Raw genomic sequence first — 20,640 nt, 5'->3', positions numbered from 1 at the left:
TTGCCCCAGGGCAGCTGTGGCTACAACTGTAGCTTGCCTCCACCAGTGTGTGAGAGTGAATGAGCACTGGACCGTTTTCGGAGTATATGCTCAGAGCTTAAAAACTTTCTTACTGATCAAATGAAAAAGCAAAAATGTTTGTAGATTTTCTGCCATACATAGAGAAAATAAGAGCTGTTTTCATCTCTGATACATTGCACTTCAATGATCCTAATTTCAAGTTACAGGCCAGAAACAACAGTGAGCAACCTCGTGTCAGTGGAGTGATTTTCAGATGAAAACAAAGGTCGTTAAAGCGTTGATAGATAAAGTTCTGTTTACTTCCAAATTGTTTTAAATGAATCAGACGAGGTGTACTAAAATCGTGCTAAAAAAAAATTGTCCCTGGAGAATGAAATTTCTTTGAATTTGTTCAGCAATCCAAACATAAAAGATCATGCAGAGTAATAAATAAATAAATAAATAATAAATAAATAAATTTTTATTTATATAGCACCTTTCAAGACAGAATCACAAAGTGCTGCACATAAGATTACAAGTCATAAAAGATTTAAAAAGAGAAAATAAAACAGGCAAAAAATTAACCAAAAGCAGTTTTAAAAAGGTAAGTTTTGAGTTGTTTTTTAAAAACAGCTACTGAGTCCACAGTTCTTAATGCTTGGGGGAGAGAGTTCCACAGTCTAGGGGCCACAGTGGCAAAAGCTCTGTCACCCTTAGTCCGCCTCTTAGTATTTTTTATAGCAAGTAAGCCCTGATCAGATGACCTCAAAGACCTGCTAGGGACATAGGGCTGTAACAGATCAAAGTTGTAGGCAGGAGCCAGTCCGTGCACAGCTCTGTAGGTCAAGACCAGGATCTTAAATTCGACTCTAAATTTAACAGGAAGTCAGTACTTAGTTATCAAAAATGAAAGGGATACCAACAGAAAAGAAAAGACAAAGAAGATGCTACGATTTTCACAGGGAGTGGCCAGGACAAGATTAGAAATTAATCTATCAGAGGGAGAGCTGAGACTGAGTCGTTTAGAGACATAGTTAAAAAATTGAAAATTGACTCTACTGGACAAAGCATGAGGAAAAGAGAAATATCACAAATAGGATTCATGGATGCAATGAAGGAGGCCATGCAGAGGGTTGGTGTGCAGAAGAGGATGCTAGTGACCAGGTAATATAGTGGCAGATGATATGCTCAGACAACCCCTAAAAGGAGCAGATCCTAGTAACTACAGCCTCTGGTTGCATTTCAGTTAAACAATAATAATAATAATAATAATAATAATCTTGATTTTTTTTTAAACAATAAAATATAGTTTGATTTTTTCTTACTGGAAAGGAAAGGAAACCTAATCTCCCATTAACAGAAAACACAATATATTAATTCTTACTGAGTTTTGCAGTCCCCTTGCTAATTGTTCCTTTGACATTTTGAGTTGATTTTGCTGGCGGCAAGGGACAAAAAACAATTCACACAGTGCACTGTACTAGTGCTTAGCTGATCTCCTCTGATCTGTCTGATAGTCAGTGAAATGATCCTTTTGGGTGTTTCTTAACAGCTCTAAGGCTTACAACCTAGTAAGCAAGCAGCAATAGATCATTCAACCAGTTTTTTTTGTTGTTGTTGTTTTTGTTTGCTTGTTTACTTTTTAGGCTTAATGTTAACGAACAAAAAAGAAAAGAAAAGAAAAGATTAAACTGCTTTATAACCAATCAAGCCCCACTGCAGTAAGGCTATGGAGCTAGCCTAACCTAACCTCACGCCAGTAGCGGGAAGTTAGCAGGTTAGCAGAGGGGATAGAGTTTGTATAAAATTTAAGTTTTAAAATATTGCTTTTGAACTGAAACTCAACCAAAACCAAATCCTGAGACTGGACCGCACTCACAGGCAAAGGTAAAGGAGAAGCTCTGTCATTTTTAGATGGAAACTTTCAAGCACTAAGCTAAACCGGACTTGCCTCTTGTTGTACCGGTCAGGCAGCTACCTGGATGCTTGCACACCCAGTCTGGAGTCTGGAAGTCATTTATAAACAGGAGCTCCGACTGAAATGTTGCAGGATCAAGGATGGATCAAGTTGCAATCAGCAAGGTACAGTATAATCGAGTGAAGGAGAGGGATAGCAGGCCAGAAGCAGGCATGCCGTGCAGGAGGTGGACTACTATGCAGGTAGTGTAAACTTTTACCAAGTTAAAAATAATGCTAACAGAACACTTAGCATTAACGACTACATTCCTGGCATATTGAGAAATGTGTAGGGTCATTTCAGAGCTGTTAAAGTGGCTAACACCATATCAAAGATATGATGGAGCAACTACAGTTCATTCACTTTTAAACACTAAACCACAAGTCTCAAACATAATTACAGGCTCCAATCCGGCCCACTGGACAGCTAGAGGTTATAGATTTTGTACTTTTAACTATCTTTACATAATATTTAAAAATTTCTTACTGAGAAAGACCTCCTCTACTGCCATTCATGCTACACCAAAGTAATTCAGTAGAAGATAAGCAAATAAATGACAGAAAAGATTCTGTTTTTTAAGAGTATACTGTAGTTTTTACAGTGGTTCTACATTTAAATATTTTCTATGAAATTTCTGTTTTATAATTATAGGACAGCCTGGGCAATAAGCTGCCTGAACTTTCTCTGTAACTTTACACATTTGTTTTTTTCAATTTCAATCCAAAAATTTGTGCTTTCATTTACTACACCAGCATTTCTCTGTTATGTAGGAAAACTGACACATACTGTTGAAATTGCACTTCTTTTTCTTACATTAGGATATCTCAGGGATTAAATGTATAGTTAAATGTCTTTACACTGAAAGAAAGTGCAGCATCACTGGTTTGACCTACTTAAAATCAAAGTGTGGTGTATTTGGCCTATGATGTAAAATGAGTTTGACATCCCTGAGAATACAAGGAAGTATTCATTAATTCATCGAAGCAAGTTCAACAAGCTTTAGCATTTGAGCTGAAAGGACAGCACTATCACTGAGGTGGATGATTGAGTTTTGCTTCTGCTTTGGACCAGATAACAACTTGTTCCTGCACGAAAAGCTAGAAAGGAAACACCTGTCTCCTGTCCACTTGATAAAGGCATCCTCTGTTACACGAGAGCTGGAGCTACAATGAAGGATAAGGCAAAGTCCTTCTTCTGCAAGGACAGGTGAGTAAGTAGATATTTTTCTTGGCTGGTTACTCTTTGCCCATCTCCTTGCCGCTTCAGCACCTCGGACAGTGACATGACCTACTGGGGTTTTGTTTTTGTAGCGCAGTTAGTCGACTTTAAAACACTTTTTTAATAAGATCAATCTAATATTTTACAGTATCACTTTTATGTGCATTCTTAAAATTCATAAACGCATGAGATTTTGTTTTTGATAATAACTAGATTTGGTATGCTATTGTGCTTGTTTCCTTAACAACGTTGTTTTTCAGTTAGAGTACAGGCGACAGCCCCTCCTAAGAGAATGTACATGATTCATTAGTTGATATTAACCAGTGCTTAGTAGAAGTTTGAATTTTCTAAATATTTCATTCAGTTGTGTTTTAACCCTTGTATGGTGTTCTGGTCTGGTTTCAGTTTTTTTCAAAAGAAAAATTAAACAATTAATTATTTTTTCAACCTGAAATTCATTGGCTTTGGCTTATTTTCTGTGAAGAACATAAATCCAAACTAATTTTCAATGACCTCATACTGTACCTCCCCCCACGCATTTACATTACATACAAGGTGTTTGGGTCCACTGGACCCAGGTCTAATAAAAGTGTTGAAAGTGTAGGTCCTGTGTTCCCACACTCTGTCTTCCTCCTTTCTGGTGCTGCTGATAGTGTTTTCTTCCCCTCCTGCACAAAGTTGCAACATTGTTGAAAATTCAACTATCAACACCGTCTGCTCTGACATTCCCGCACATTTTACCCTCTTTCTTGAGGGATCCAAATTTTATTTTCTCATACCCTGTCCCACCTGCAAATTAGGGGCATAATACTATAAATAAGACTTTGCCAGTGTGGTTCTTTATCCCAACTGATCAAGATGGCAAAAGATTATCTGCTGCGAGGGCCATCCAATTGATTTTGGAAGAGAGAGGGGCTTCGGATGATGATGTTGACAAAGAGGTTTCAGAATATTTCACATTTCTGAAAATTCAGAGTCTGACAGTGACTTTGAAGAAGAGGATGAGGTTGAGCACCATTTAGTAACAAAACGAAGACGAGTACCCCATCTGCAGCCAGCTCCAGGACCAGAACAAGCCCACCAGACAGCAAGTGAAGAAACATGGATGTCAATAACTGGTGAAATTGAATGGTCTTCTTGCCCAAGAAATGAGCCACCCTGCAGAGCTGTTACTGGGATAAGCCAGGGCCAACACGGCTGACAGTTACTCATGTGCAGGACATCAAGTCTTCATTTGAGCTTTTCATCCCAGATTCCATCCAGAAAATTATTCTGGATTGCAGTAATCTAGAAGGAAGGTGTTTTTTTGGAGAGAGGTCGAAGGAGATGGACCAAATTCATCTAAGAACCCCAAAGGCCTACTTTGGGGTTCTTATCCTTGCAGGAGTTTTCAGGTCCAAAGGGGAATCGACAGAATCCCTGTGGGATGCAGAAACCAGCAAGAACCTTTCCGTGCATCAATGTCTCTGGAAAACTTCCACAAAATCTCCAGGATTATCCGTTTTGATAACCGAGATGACAGACCAGCTCGACGGCAAAGAGACAAGCTAGCTGCCATCAGGACAGTGTGGGATAAGTGTGTGCACCACCTCCCCCTGTTTTACAACCCTGGGCCTAATGTCACCATTGATGAGCAGCTGATCCCATTTAGTTGTGGAACATATTGCTTCACGTGTAAATGTGTTGTGTCTTACCACTCACTCCACTTGATTATAACTGATTTATTTTTTTTATAACATTTTATTAAAAAAAAAAAACTAAAAAAAAACGAGGAGCACATTAATTCATAAATGTGATCTAACAAAGGTAAAGGGAAAAAATTAACCATGTTTGCTGTTCACATGTCTTGTAATTGGGATGAAGTAAACATCTGTTCAGTAATTTAACATAAAATTGTTTGATAGTGTTAATTTGGAAAGCCAAAACTCTAGCGGGTCCACCAGACCCATGAACACTGGCTGAGTAACAAAAATATGAACACCACACAAGGGTTAAATGTGCAACAAGCCACATTCAGAAACTCAATATCCAACTAGTGCCTCGCCATCTCAAACTGAAAAGGTTTCAATTACAGTCAGAAAGATTGTGCACACGACAGCCAAAACAACCCAACATCAACTTTTAGCCCAGGGTAGTGCTCTAAATTACAAAATGGTTAACATGTTAAAGTGAACCCCGTCTCTGGGCTGGGGCCCTGGCTGGGCCTTGGGGGCTTGGGTCCTGGTTGGTGTGTTGCCGGGGTTGTGGGCGGGTGGGTGTATGGGGGCCCAGCCCTGGCGCAGGGTGCCGCCAGTGCATCAAGCCATCTGGGGGGCTCTTCAACTGGTGGGGGAGGCTGTTACATCTTGCAGGAGGTCTCCTCTCTTCAGGAACTCACTCTGCAGGAGGGGGAGATATAGGAGAGGTGAGGAAGCTCTCAGCCTGGGCGTCTATTGTCTTGTGTAGTCTGGAAGATGAGTGGATGACGGGGTGGGTGCAGTTTTCTCTGTGGTGGGGTCGGGTGGGCTGTCCCGGGCTCTGTGGGGCCAGGCGGTGCTGCTGAACTGGGCCCCGGTCCGGATGGGCCTGGGCCCCCTTTCCCTGGCAGGTTGCAGACAATGGGGGTGCCTACTGGGGTCAGCGGGGGAGCTGGCCCCAGGGAGGGGTCACTTACCCCTCCCTTCCTTCCCTCCCCATCTCCAGCTGCCTCCCTCTTCCCGCTCCACCACAATCACCCACACATGCAGGGCCTTGGGGTAAAGGTGTGTCACCAGGGTGCAGGGGAGGCACCCCCCCCCCCCCCCCCCCCCCCCATCTGTCCCCTTCTGGCTGCCTGTGCCTCAGTTTTATCCAACAACTTAGACATTCACATTACTCACACTCTCATTACACATACATATAGGATCTTAGGGGTGGGCACGCTACACGGACTCCAAATTACCATCAGGGTGTACACCTCACCCCTGGCGTCGTTGCCCACCTCTCAATTTTAAATACATGTAGACATTGAGGGCTAGCAGGAGGGGCTATGTGCTTACCTGCTGCTCTCTAGCAGGTAGCTCCATGTCCTCCTGCGTTTTAAATGCACCTTAGAACACACATGCATCAACACTACATATGAGCGGGTGGAGGGAGGTTTGGAGTCTTCACACACCCCCGTTCTCTGCAGCCTGCTGGAGCGGGGGGGCTAGGAGGAGGAGCTGGTCATCCAATTGGGGTCTGGAATGTGGGGCCTCCCTGCTGCTGCCGAGTCGGGGCAGTCTGCTTCTCTCCACCCCAGGGAAAAGGGTAACACTACCTGGGTCTGGGTGCAGTTTCGCCCTCCAGGGGCAAGGGTACCTTGACCTGGGGTATAGAGTACGCTTGGGGAGTGTGATCGTGTGTACAGCGTCTCTTTATGTCTGTCTCCACGTTGGGTGAGTGTTGAGTAATTGCATATGAGAGCATGAGGGTGGGAATGGATGTTTGTATCTGTGTGTGCCTGTATGTCTGTGTCTATATGTCAGGTTGGGTATCAGATGAAACCTCTCTGGGGACATCTCAGGACCTCCAAGGTATGGAGGCCTATCTCCCCCCACCCCTTCCCCTGCCAGTGGCGGACTCCCTCAGACATCGGTGCATTGGTGGTTGTTTGTGTCCAAGGATGGGCGTCCAGGTACACACTGGCTCACTCCGGGTGGCTGCTTGTCGGGGCCTGGAGCCTGGGGCTCACTCGGCCACTTCCGGGGTGGGGTGCCCTCAGCCTCTCAGCCTGGGGCTCGGTCACTCTGGCACAGCTGGCTGCCGACAGAGCTCACGGGCATGTCACTGCAACCCCCCCCTGGCTTCTGCTCCGCGGCTGCTGAGTGAGCCCTCATCTGGGGCTCTCCTCAGCTCTTTCTGGGATAGTGGCGCGGCTGCCCCTCTGTTGGTCTTCCTTGGTCTCTTGTGTTCTGAGGGCCTCTGGATGTCTGGAGTTTTGATCTCCTCCATACCTGCTTCATGCCCTGGAGGACGGGGCTGTGGCTCCCCACACCCTCTAACACAGCGGTCCCCAACCTTTTTTGCGCCACGGACCGGTTTATGACCAACAATATTTTCAGGTGTCGCAGATAAATACAACAAAACAAAACTAGTACCGGTACTGAAAAAAAGAAGATTTATTCATAACACACGTGAAAAGACCCAGGAAAACCGAGTAAACGATAAAAACGATAACAAAATAACGCTGAAAACCGATAAAAACCCTGAAAACCATACATTTCACACCTGAGCCTCAACTCTCGCGGCCCGAGGCCCAGGGGTTGGGGACCGCTGCTCTAACAGATCATTACATGTAGGAACCTTTTAAATACAAGCGCGCTCATGCTCACAGGTGTACACACAGGTGCTCACCCACACAAACTACACCCTTTTTGGCTCCTACCTCTAAGCACACTGTGCGCTGTCGATCTTACGTGCTACACAGTAGTGTTTAATATTTAGTATTTACTGTTATATTCCCATAGATCATCGTGATGTTGTTTATTGTGTTGCTCTTTTTTTTTCTTCTGCTTGTTTTCTCTTTTTTCTTTCTCAACAGGTGATCCAGGTGATTGATATATGTATTTTTTGTCTGCTTATTTTGTTGGTTTTTGTTTTTTGCACTTTATCCCCGTCCCTCTTCTCCACTGTTTTTCTTTCCCTCTTTCTTTCTCCCCTTTCTTTTCCCCAGTCAAGTCTGTCCTGTATTTAGCAAGTGAAAATAAAATAAAATAAATAATAAAAGGTGAATCAAATAGACCATTACGGCAAGGCTGGGATGGTCTATTTGGTAAAGTAAATCCATTGGGCATCTTTCTTCACCTTTAGACAATAATTCTGATGGCAAAAGAGCCAAACAGGACAGGCAAAAAAAAAAAAAAAAGTGAACCCCAAAAAGCTTAAAGTGAAGTGTTTGCCCTCTAAGTGCAGTCAGAACTGTAAGTAGGCTGTTCATTAACATTATGAATAAGTACAATTAAAGCCTATCACAAATTAAAGTTTTGCCTTAAGGAACCATTCATCAACCCTTCATGCCTTGTGTACGTAGGAACAGGCTAGAAATGTTGCTTAACAGGCTAAACCCAGTAACTCAGTATTTTTTACCCCTCAGCTGTAAAAGGCTGATGAGATATTTTTATCCACTCGCTGGGCAGGTGGGAAGGCAGCGTCAACACCCAAGTTTGTAAATACAATAACTCGAGAATGAGGTGACCAGGAGTTTCAAATTCATATCTTAGACGTATCTACGAAAAATCTTGGATGATTTTGAATCCTGGTGACCTCGACCTCAAGGTTATAGGTCCTTTCCTAGGATTTTCAGATTTATACCATTTAGACCACTTGTCACATCTACTAGGAGGCTGAGGGGTAGCCTTGGCAACCGCCAGTTTGTTTGTTTTTTGTTGTTTGTTTTTAAATTAATTTGCAGTGTCCCTTCCCTCTGAGGTGACAACTGGACCCAACTCATACCTGTAACAGGACCTCCAGTATGCAAAAAGACAAACAATTTAGAGAGAAAGTGGTCTTATTGCGCTACCATAACAACCCACAAGAAGCAGACAAAGCAGTGGTGCTAAAATAAACTGTTCTGAAAAGGAGTACAGTACGTACCGCTGAGGCCAGTGCATATCCAGCCAGTGCTGCATTGCTAATGTGACCACAGAATATGGTGATAACAAATGACAGGAGGAAGTTCAGAATCCGCGACAGCAGCTGTAGAAACAAGCAGGACTTTAATAATTTGCTGGTACGGTGAAAGCACAGTGATTTATTGCCATTAACTGTGTCCAGGGGACTTGTCAGTACTTGGCAAAGCAGTGTTGTGAAATCACAAGGCACAGACTTGTCTGCATTAATATTCAGTCAGTATAGACAACATTTTTTCTTAGGCATGCAGTATATTCAGTTTTATTTGAGAAATAGTGACTAGTTTCACTACATTATGTAAACCTGCACTAAAAACAGTAATTCTGCACTGCAGGAGTGTGCTGACTGTGCGTATTATAATCATGGGATCCCCCAACTAAAAAGGAAAAGAAGAAAAAGAAGACCACTTTCTGCTACTTACCAGTGGGCCTGTGAGTCGTAACACTTGGTAGAGTTCTTCTCTGTAAGCCTGCGGCAACAAGCGTTTCATGCAACTACACTCAAAGAGTTTGGATCTCACCCATGATGCACCCTCGTCTTCCACAGCCCCTGCCGTCTTAGCAACAGAAACCTCAGCAACGGGCCCTGCACCGGGCAAGGGGTGTGCTGGTTCCGGTGAATCCAGCTTCTCCATTCAAACACAGAAAGAGAATACAGACGGGAGAGAGGAGAGAGAAAAGTTAGAAAGCACTGGTGGGAGGGAGCGAGAGTGGCAGGGAGGGAGTGGGGTAAGAGAGTGCAAGGGTAAGAGGGGCAATTGGCCTATCTGGGTTTAGAAGTGCGACACATGCACTTCTTAGAAGTTATTGATTAAATTATGTGGTTTTGGGATGTGGTGGTGGAAACAACAGATTAAACAAAATAGAGAAAATAAACATGGGAGGTGACGGCTGGAGAGGTTTTGGAAAAGAACAGAAGACCTTTCTGATACAAGGATCAAAACAGGGCTGACAAACGTGTCTTGAAGTTGGGGGAGGGAATGCAACGTGTTTGAGTATTTGCTCTGTGTGCAGTGTACGACTGCGTGCTTTGTGAATATGTTACATGGCATATTTTGTCGTGTGGGTTTACTTGCGCGTTTGAGTGGTCTTGCAGGGCTCAGTGGTAATCTGATGAGGAATGCCTTGTTTTTCAGTGTATACAAGGAATTTTGATGGCATCTGATCTGCAGGCTTTGAGTAATTGGTGCAGGGCAGTCATGCTGTTTGTGTTTGTGTGTGCTGGTATTAGCCATTGATTGTAGCTCCCTCTGAATGGACTTTGACTAATGATTTTTGGAGTTGTCCTTCCTCGTGTCACATAAATCAACAAAGTCACATGAGCACAAAAACCCGACCGCTCTACAACTCAAACATTTACTCACAAGCATTTACAGATAACTTGACTTTATAGTCTTTATAGTCGACTGACTATTGAGAATAGACCACCTCTCACAACACATGGGGACCTGTAAATCCTATGAACTTACCGTACATTTATATGTTAATGAATTGCCTGACGACTGATGGTGATTTAATCACTGAAACTCCAAAAAGGCACAGTGTGGAAATGAACACCTAATACATATCATGTCCACTTGATCAAACTGATTTTAACCTGGCCATGGGCTCAGTCAGAAGTTAAAGAATTAGTTTACACAGTAGAGCTGAAAAGTGTGTGTGTGTGTGTGTGTGTGTGTGTGTGTGTGTGTGTGTGTGTGTGTGTGTGTGTGTGTGTGTGTGTGTGTGTGCCTGCACATGGATAGAAAGAGTTTCCTGTCCATAGTGTGCGATCCAGTCAATTGTGCAACAGCATCATAAAGAGTGTCTTTTTACACCTCTGTTTGTGTTGCAATTGCAGCTAACCTTTGATCTTTGTGTGATCACATAAGGCTTTCTTAAAGAGCGAGCGCAGAAATCTGTCATAGATTAAAAAGTACAGCATTGGCAGTGGTGAAATAGATGAATGAAGACGGTCCAACCGTGAAGGCGATGGTTATTATTACAACTTGCACTTTAGCATATGTGCTAAGTCGCAAGAATAAAAGGGAGAGGAAGCTGGCCTTTTTCCTGCTTCAAATTTGATTTCTGATTTATTTCTGATGTAAAGTAATAACTAGGCGTAGTGTGTCCGCTGCAGGTCTTGCTTTAAAGCTACTTTTAGACGTCTACTCCACCTGGAGTCAAACATTGCATGCACAGCACTGTGACTTAACAAATTTAATTGCTGAAGCATCAGAATCTATGCCTCAGCAAACAGTGGAAAATTTTGAAGCAAAGTTTAGCCAAGCATATTTCACAAGCTATCAGTAAGGGTAGTAACATTATTTGCATTCCTCACAAATGCTCATTAAATTAGCACATTTTTGTTGTTGTCGGTCCAGCAGTTGGTTCAGAAATGCTGATTTAAAAAAAAAAACTTAGGGCAACCCTGAATTATTAGCATGTTACAGAGCAGTAAACCCATGTCTTTGAAATTTCTGTTACAGTTCAAATTTCACGTCACGTCTCATTAACATTTGTTAGGTTTTTCGAAAAAAAAAAATTCTTACATGTTTTTATATACTCACAAACTTCCATTGCACTGATCTGCGTTTACCGTCACTCATCTGACATTAACAGGAAAGGCAGGAAAATTGACAAGGAAGTAAATCCACAAACACTATAGTTACATTTATCCCTTTTCCCACAGCAAAATAACAATGCCTTCCGCTCCTTTTCAAGGACACACACAAATTTAATGTATAAGTAATTTATATATTTTGTATTATTTTATAGTATTAGAAATAATTAATGGGCTTCCATTGTAACTTGCTTCATAAATAAATGTGTAGAAGTACACTGATTTTAAAGAATTTTAATTTAATTTTGAATCCCTCCAACCATTGATTTTAAGGGTTTGTGATAAAATAAAAATTTAACTATTAAAAAGGGTGTTTTTTAACTTGGCACACACACCCAGTTTACTTTTAGTGCCATTGTAATGGCTACAGCCAATAAAGGTTTTCCTTGTGTTAAAAGTGTCCACAATAAAAGATGGAAAAAAGTCATGGGTGGGAGGATTTAAAGGGTGTTGACATGAAGGCAAATACTATTATAAGAAAGGCATTTTGAACGAGACGGTAGTTATAAAAAGGGACCTGCGAAGTACGGACTAGGAGCTGATCCAGGTTAAAACAGTCATTCATACCCTCATGTAACACAGACAAGATACGAGCTTCATCAGGTAAATTCGTCTAACTCATCTCAGAATGCGAAACATTTATATATATATATATATATATATATATATATATATATATATATATATATATATATATATATATATAGTATAATTCCTAAAATCTTTCTTATAGTTTTAAATCCGGAGAGGTTTTTTTAGGATTTTTAATGCTGTCCTTAATATCTAACAAATGCTGAAAAAAAAGTATTTTTAAACAAATGTGTTTCCTTTCTGAGTCATAAAGTTCTGGTTGCCAGAGTTGGAAATAGTCTGATTTAAACTTAAATCAGAAAAATCCCTTTTTTTTTCTGTAGACGGATTTTGAGATATTTTGATGCTAGCTGATTTTTAAACCAGGTTTGTAAATGTACAGCCAGTCAACAGTTTAACACAGCAGCTCATCTGCTTAAAACCTGTGTAACACAGACATTTTCAGGTCATTCAGATCAGGTAGTTATTTTTTTTTAAGGTTACAGAAGGATAAATAAGTTGAATGTTTTTTAATGGCTTTCTCTTTTTTTAGAAGTGCAGAGGAGAAAATGTTTGCACTTTTGTCTGGAATGTAAATTTAATCTGAGGCTAAAATTCCGAGAGACTAATGTTTAACGTATTTTTGGTCTGTTGTTTGTCCTGTTAAGTAAATGGTTAGAGGTCTTACTAGCTCTCGATGAAGAACACAACAGAATGCGGTGTCTGGTGGTATGCCACATCTGAAAAAACTTGTAATGCTTTAGCTTAAAATTGTAAATGAATTGCATACCAGTGCTTTTTCTAATGATCTCTTCCTTTCCTCCAGGTTCATTGAAGGCAAAGCAAAATGAAGTTTATCCTCAGAGCCGCAGTTTTCCATTTCCTCGTCCTCTATGCAGTGCACGTTTTAGGTAAGTTTGTTGTTTTAGAAAGACCTGGTCACAGGGAATGTATCTCAATCAGTTTTCTTGTCACTATTTATATTGTCAAGATTTACTCCCCCGATCTTACTCAACTTCCTTTTCTTCCCCATCCTAAAGGCATTAATATCCAGTCTAAACCTGCATTCAACGATGAGGGTGTTATACAGGTAAAGCTCAATGACCCTGTATCGCTGGTTTGTACGCTTGGTGTTACTAAAGCTGAAGAAGAGCTGGTCTGGCTGAGGAATGATGCAGCAGTTCTTCTGAAGGAAGGGAACAACAAGAATCGCAGCAGTCTGTGTGTCACACCAACCTATGAAGATAATGGTGCCAAGTTCACTTGCCACCAAAAAGGCAATTCCACAGATCAAGTCTCTGTCACCCTGAATGTCACATGTAAGTCCCCTTAAAGAATTCTAATCTGTAATTTTTTTTTATACAGATCAGAATTCTTAAAAAATTACAGGCAGATGTTGTTTTATTACAAGAGATCCACATGCCTGTCACAGGTTTGAATAAACTTAAAACACCTGAGTTTCCTAATGTGTTCTCAGCCTGTTATAATTCTAGACAAAGAGGAGTAGCAATTCTAATACATAAAAATATTAATTTCACAGTACTCGATACAGTTATAGATCCAGAGGGCAGATTCCTAATCGTCAAACTATCTATACTTAACCAAAAGCTATGTATTGTAAGTATATATGGTCCAAATGTTGATGACCCCTCATTCTTCCATGGTTTTTTTAGTACACTCTCCGAACACCTAGACTGCACAATTGTTCTTGGGGGACACCTCAACCTGGGACTAAATGAAGAAATGTATAGGCTCAATACAGCAGGAACTCAGCGTAATTGGCAGTCCACAAATATAATCAAACAGTATATGAGCGACTTTGGTCTTTGCGATGCATGGCGCTCCCTTCACCCCAACAGTAAGGAATATTCTTTCTTCTCACATGTCCATCACTCCTACTCTCGTCTGGATTGTTTTCTGGTCAGCAGCTCACTGCTAAGTAACATTTCAGACACTGAGATTCATCCTATAGCTGTCAGTGATCATGCTCCTGTATCTTTAACACTAATACAGAAGAATAATACTACACCAAGTAAAAACTGGAGATTTAATACATCACTGCCCAAAGACGAAGAGTTTATCAAATACTTTAAAAAAGAATGGACTCTATACTTAGGCTTTAATGACATTCCAGGAACATCAGCATCTGTCCTCTGGGAAGCAGGGAAAGCCGTGATGAGAAGTAAAATAATCTCTTTCTCATCACATAAGAAGAAAGAAGAAAACAAAAATATTCAGGAACTAGAAAAAAACATCAAATTCTTAGAAAAAGCCTATGTGTCACAACAAGATCAAGAAATATTAAACAAAATATGCAAGACAAAACTAGAATTAAATGAAATTATTAATAAAAAGAATACATTCTCAGTACAAAGACTTCGCCTGCAAAATTATGAACACGGTAAATTATGAATACGCCTTCCAACAACTGCTCACACTGCACAGCAAACACACCGGACAATTACATCCACGCTCTTTGGTTCTGTCCACCAGTTCAGAAGTTTTGGCGTGAGATATGTGAAGACTTATCAAAGTGTCTGAAATGTAACATTCCAGCCTCCCCTTTAGTATGCTTGCTGGGCAACTTGGATGAGGTCACTGCAGAAATAAACACAGCCCACGTTGTTTTTACGGCCCTATGCATTACCAAGAAAATGGTCCTCATTAACTGGAAAAATAAAAATAATCTTAATTCTAACCAATATAAAAACCATCTAATAGATCACATTAATCTTGATACAGCCTCTGCCATCACATTTGATCAATCCCTTTGGGCTCATTTGATCGACTTAATCACCTAGTTGGGGTGGGGGGTCATGGTTTGGTCCTGCCTTCACTATTGTGGTTGATATGGTGGTAGGGACGGCCTTACGGCGTCTGGGGAGCCCCTAGGGACGTTTTCCCTGGAGGGCCTAACCCGGGGGATGTGGCCATGACCTGGGTAGGGGCCCTGATGGCTCTTAGATGGTGTTTTCCTTGTGGCTGCGTACAGCGGAGACGGGGGAGGGTCTGTGCTGGCGGACGTTGGTTACTGGCCTGGTAGCCTGGCTGCCCCTGGGTAGGTCCGGGACGGGCGCGGAGGCTTGGGGGTCTGGGGGTGCTCCGCCCCCGGTCTGGGGTGCTGGCTGGGCCTTGGGGGCTTGAGTCCTGGCTGTTGTGTTGCCGGAGCTGTGGGCGGGTGGGTGCAGGGGGGCTCAGCCCCAGTGCAGGGGACCTCTGGTGCATCAGCCCAACTAGGGGGCTCTCTAACTGGTGGGGAGGTTGTTATATCTTTGCAGGTGGTCTCCTCTCTACAGGAGCTCACTGCACCCCACCTCACTGCAGGTGGGGGAGAGATATAGGAGAGGTAGAGAATGAACTCAGCCTGGGTGTCTATTGTCTTGGGGCTGGGCGGTGCTGCTGCTGCGGGCCCCAGTCCGGATGGGCCTGGGCCCCCTTGCCCTGGTGGGTTCCAGAGTGTGGGGGTGCCTACTGGGGTCAGCAGGGGAGCTGGCCCCAGGGAGGGGCCGCTTGCCCCTCCCTTTCTTCCCTCCCCATCCTCAGCTGCCTCCCTATTCCCGCTCTACCACACCCACCCACACACGTAGGGCTTGGGGTGCAGGTATGTCACCAGGGTGCAGGGGAGGCATTCCCCCTCTGTCCCCTTCTGGCCGCCTGTGCCTCAATTTTTATTCTGCAACCTAGACATCCACATTACTCACACTCTCACATAACACATACATATAGGGCCTTGGGGGTGGGCACGTTTTACTGCATCCAGAGGATGGTCGGTGTACTCCAACCCACCTCTGGCGCTGGTGCCCTACCCTCAATTTTAAATGCATATAGACACTAAAGGTTTTCGGGAGGAGCCGTGCTGCTCTCTGATGTTTTAAATGCACTTTAGAACAGCACACAGCAACACTACATATGAGCGGGCGTAGGGAGGTTTGGGGTCTTCACTCAGCCCGGTTCTGTTAGCCGTCAGGGCTGGGGGGCTGGGAGGAGGTGCTGGCCGTCAGACTGGGGTCTGGGATGCGGGGCCTCCCAGCTACTGCAGATAAGGAGGTGGTCCACTTGCCTCCACCCCAGAGAGAAGGGTAACATCTCCTGGGTCTAGGTGCGGCTTGCCCCTCTGGGGGCGGGGGTACCTGGACCTGGGATATAGAGTATGTTTGGGGAGTGTGACTATCTGTGCAGTGTCTATTTGTGTCTGTCTACACGTGGGTGAGTGCCGAGTATTTGGTTGTGTATATGGGGCTGGGAATGCACGTTTGTGTCCGCGTGCGCCTGTTCGTCTGTGTCTATATGTCAGGTTGGGTCTTAGACTCAACCTCTCTGGGTACATCTCAGGCCCTCCTAAGTACGGAGGCCTATCTCCCCTCACCACACTCCCTGCCGGTGGCTGATGCCCTCAGACGTTGGTGTGTTGGTGGTTCTTGTCAACTGGGGCTGGGCTGAGCCCCTTCCGGGGTGTGGGGTGCCCTCAGGCCTCTGGCCTCTGGGCCTGAAGCTCGGTCCTCTTTGGCACAGCTGGCTGCCGGCAGAGCCCGCGGGCACGCCACTGCAACCCCCTCTGGCCTCTGCTCCGTAGCTGCTGGGTGACCTCTCGTTTGGGGCTCTACTCAGCTCTTCCCAGGACGGTGGCACGGTTCCCCCCCTTTTGGTGGTCCTCCTCGGGTCCTTGTACTCTGGGGCCTCTGGATATCTGGGGCCTGGATCTCCTCCATACCTGCTTCATACCCTGGGGGACGGGGCTATGGCTCCCCACACTCCCTAGCAGATTGTTACATGGAGAAACCTTTGTAATACAAGCATGCTGATCCACACAGGTGTGCACACAGGTGTACACACGGGTGTTCACAGACGCGGACTACACCCTTCTTGGCTGCTGCCTCAAAGCACATTGTGCGCTGCCTTTCTTGCGTGCTGCACAATAGCGTTTAATATTCAGTATCTACTGTTATCTACTGCTAGCTAGTTTATTGTGATGGTGATGTTGCTCTTTTTTTTGTTTGCTTTCTCTTCTGTTTTTTTTTCTCCATACAGGTGATCCAGGTGTTTTGTTTGTTTTTCTTTCTTTCTTCCCCCCCTTCTCACCCTCTCTTCTCCCCTCTTTTTTTGTTTCTCTCCCTCTCTTTCTTTCATTCTTTCTCCCTGTCCTATCCCCCAGTCATGTCTGTCCTGTTTGTAGCATCCGAAAATAAAATAAATTCATAATTATAATAAAGGTCAATCAAATGGACCAATATGGCAAGGTCATGATGATCCACTTGGCAAAATAAATCCGCTTGGCATCTTTCTTGGCATTAAGACAACAATTCTGATGGCTAAAGATCCAAACGGGACACAAAAAAAAAAAAAAGAATTCTGATCTGATCTGTTTATTGTATTTATATATTAATACTCCCAGCCAATACTGAATCACTTTTAGATGAATTTGAAATTATTTAGCCAAGTTAGGAATCAGAAACAATATAACTGCATAATGACCAAAACTATCACACTGACTGACTGAGTTCAGTTTTATGATCTTTAAATAGTGGGGCAACGGATCACTGTATGTGTATGGTGTGCGTGGTCAGTCTGTCAAGCCATAGTTATGGCCAGCGCTAGCAGTCCAAGTGGAGGAGCAGAGGAGTTTCCAGCATTTAAGCAGCCCTTTGCTGCCCAGTCCGACCGGGCTAAAACTATTATAAGGCCGTATTCTGTTGTGCAAAAAAGGGGGTTTAAACTATGATGAACATGCTTGAGCCACGCTATGATATCCCGTTGCGCGTCCACTTCAGTGACAAGATCGTTCCAAGCATGTATGAGCAGGAAAAGTCTAAAGTTATGCCTGAACTGTTCCAGGCATCTTCTGTTGCCCTAACTACAAATGGGTGGACCTCCAGGGCAACAGAAAGCTTCATGACCGTGACTGCTCATTATATCACAGTGGAGTGGTAAATACAAAGCCCTGTACTGCCCTATATTGCACCTTAATTTGTTTTTATATAATTGCGTGGAATGAGTCTTGAGTTGAATGTTTTTTAATAGCCAAAAAATACTTAAATAAGTAAATGGCGAGTTAAAGTTTTGTCTTTTTGTCTTTTTTTGCTGATCCGAAAATTTATCCGATCCATGACTTAAAACTGTGATCCGATCCGAACCGTGAGATTTTGGATCCGTTGCACCACTATCTTTAATATGTATCAGTATTCAAGGTTGGATTGTCATCATACTCTGGAGCATAAACAGGTTGTCATCAGGACACTACAACACAGAGCGAACGACATCCTCGCAAACATGCCGGGTAGGGCAGCAGAAGAACATCATATCAAAATGGCCCTGGGTAGATGTGACATTCCCAGTTGGACATTTGACCAGCCAGGAAGCCACCTAAAGAATACTTGAGGAGAGAATTACAACCCATGCCTAAACGAAAACCTTTTGGTGATCCTGAGACACATTTTCTCTAAACAATGCGTCTCTGTGGCTTTCAAACCAAAAAACATGCTACGTCAGAAAATTGCTCCACCCCAAGGATCTAGTCTATGTGTTTAAGTACAAGGAGCATTTTTGTAAAATTATACATCAGTGAAATCAAACAACCTCTAAGCTGATGACACAACACAGAAAAGCTACCTCATCAGGCCAGGACTCTGCAGTCTGTTTAGACCTACAGGCCAGCAGCCACCCTGTCAGTGATGCTGATGTGCACATCCTGGACACGGAGGGGTTATATTCTATAAAACAGAATATAGAAGAAAATATGCTGCCATAGGCTGTAATTTATCTGTGTGTAAACAAGCAAATAAGACAGAACACAAAGCACATTGAAAGATGGAAGTATTCAGGAAATGCATTTTTATGTGGATTTGTTTTGAAAGAAAGAAAGCAAAGGTAGGACAAAATTCATCATGTTTTTCAAGTGGGATGCATAATTTTGGTCTTGTTTTGCTGCTGGTTCAGAGAACTTTGGTTGGAGCGTGATGAAACATGCAGTTTTGCTACATGTCTACTTGCTCTTTAATTATATGTTGTTTTAGCTGTGTTTGGTGATCGTAGAAAATGTTTTTGAGCCTTGAGCTCACAAAACATTTTGATTTTTCTGTGGATGCCACAGATGTTTATATTTTAAAAAACAAATGTGGCGGCACATCTCGTGAAACCTGATGTTTTCCATCTTGCCCCCAGTACTGGGGTCATTAGCATTTAACAGGTTTTAAACTAAAGGACCAACCAAAGTAGGGTTCGTTACCTGTTAGTTCATATATTTTTCACTGATCTCAGGGAAAAAGTACAGCACCACAATATGTAGATCTTTAACATATTATACTAGTAGTCCTCCTGCCCACTCGGAGTGGAGTGACTAGTCTCGACCATGGAGAACACCAAACTACGCATGGACCATTCAAGTGGACTTGCAGGAAGCATGACTGGAAGGAACTGACCACGATCCCATCTTTATTCTAGCCCTGATTTGTCCACGATTATCAGTGATCATGAGTACAACGTTTGGGTTTTTATAGTAAACTGACATCTGGGTTTTTGAAAAGATTTGAACTAGTTGTTCTGTGGTCACATTCCTGCATGACAACAGCACTTTAACAGGGAATTTCCATTTTAAGAGGAGGGAGGGATGGAATCATACAAACACACCCAACATACCTGTGCAAATTTTAATGGCAGGCTGGTCATGGAATATTTCGGTTTGAATCAGTGTAGCTGCTAGGTTGGTTACGTTGATGTGCATCTATCTGGAAAAAATTACTTCAATAATCTCACAAGCATTAATATTTGCACTGATCATTTTTCAGTCGCCCCAAATATCTCTGAAACAGTGGAAGTTACAGTTGAAGAAGAGGATGACCTTGTCTTGGAGTGTGACACAAGGGCCAATCCACTTGTCTCCTCTGTGACATGGTCACTAAATGGAAGCCTGGTGGATCTACTAGCAGATGGCCTCTCTGTGATCAATAATGGCTTAACAAGTCAGCTGACATCCAGCAAAGTGAAGAAAACCTTGCATGGAGGCATGTACACATGCACAGTGGACTCTCCTATGTATGGAAGTAGCAGCAGGCATTTCCAAGTCACAATAACAGGTGAGCTCACTAGATCAGCACTCTGCAATGCTACCCAAGCCACATCTCCACATTAAGTTGTTAAGTGGATTATAAAAATCAGTGCATGATATTATGGCTTGGTTATTAATGTTTTAATCTTCATTTTTACAGACAAAACCCTGAAGTTCCCACTGGGGCCCATGATAGCTGGGCTGGTGGTTGTGGGCCTCACTGCTCTTCTTGCTGTTGTTTCAAGGTGGAGGAAAATCGTAAAGGTAACGCACAGAATACACGTGTGGAGTACAGAGACTGACTGATTACAACCCAGACCTTCTAATATTTTAAATCTCTTTTAACAGTGCTGCAAGTAAGTTGTGCTCAAAATAACCAGTCTTCTCTACATCACCAAACGAGACAAGCCATGAAGATAACGCCACTACTCTGTGTGTAAAAGACTCTGATTATCCATTATTGTGTCCTTCTATTTAATTTTGTGATGTGATGAGAGATACATCTATTCTACATTTAAGTTTTCTTCCCAATGTATAAACAATGAATATATATACATATATACTATATGGACAAAAGTGCAGGGCTACATATACATTACACCTACAGGAGCTGCACAGCCATGGA

General features: G+C 42.9%; 2 protein-coding genes across 3 annotated transcripts in view; one reads left to right on the top strand and one right to left on the bottom strand.

Annotated features, from left to right (window-relative positions):
• slc47a1 (solute carrier family 47 member 1) overlaps positions 1-12,922 on the bottom strand; it is a 24,379-nt gene extending 11,457 nt beyond the window's left edge. The window contains exons 1-3 of the mRNA XM_026181750.2: positions 12,765-12,922; positions 9,225-9,428; positions 8,768-8,869 (exon numbers count right to left, since the gene is read on the bottom strand). Coding sequence (XP_026037535.2) covers positions 8,768-8,869; positions 9,225-9,428; positions 12,765-12,854 — 396 coding nt within the window. The 5' untranslated portion in view covers positions 12,855-12,922. The remainder of the gene's footprint in view (positions 1-8,767; positions 8,870-9,224; positions 9,429-12,764) is intronic.
• Positions 2,016-20,640, top strand: tmigd1 (transmembrane and immunoglobulin domain containing 1). Of its 2 annotated transcripts, XM_080307554.1 has the most exons (7): positions 2,016-2,160; positions 3,029-3,163; positions 12,801-12,885; positions 13,015-13,293; positions 19,756-20,043; positions 20,176-20,279; positions 20,364-20,640. In XM_080307554.1, the coding sequence occupies exons 3-7, from the start codon at positions 12,822-12,824 to the stop codon at positions 20,373-20,375; spliced, it is 747 nt and encodes a 248-aa protein (XP_080163680.1). In that variant the 5' UTR covers positions 2,016-2,160; positions 3,029-3,163; positions 12,801-12,821; the 3' UTR covers positions 20,376-20,640. The 2 variants fall into 2 exon arrangements, with proteins under 2 accessions (XP_080163680.1, XP_026037541.1); XM_026181756.2 differs by lacking the exons at positions 2,016-2,160; positions 3,029-3,163 and having other exon boundaries at positions 12,705-12,885.

Source organism: Astatotilapia calliptera, chromosome 10 (assembly GCF_964374335.1).
Source record: "Astatotilapia calliptera chromosome 10, fAstCal68.1, whole genome shotgun sequence".
Classification (NCBI taxonomy): Eukaryota; Metazoa; Chordata; class Actinopteri; order Cichliformes; family Cichlidae; genus Astatotilapia; species Astatotilapia calliptera.
Note: the sequence above shows the minus strand (reverse complement) of the source record. Positions and strands in the feature narration are given on the sequence as shown.

Coding starts and splice junctions, on each gene's coding strand:
- tmigd1 (XM_080307554.1), top strand. CDS start 12,822: ATGAAGTTTATCCTCAGAGCCGCAGTTTTCCATTTCCTCGTCCTCTAT. Junction 12,886..13,014: donor CTATGCAGTGCACGTTTTAG/GTAAGTTTGTTG, acceptor CCCATCCTAAAG/GCATTAATATCCAGTCTAAA. Junction 20,044..20,175: donor TTTCCAAGTCACAATAACAG/GTGAGCTCACTA, acceptor TCATTTTTACAG/ACAAAACCCTGAAGTTCCCA.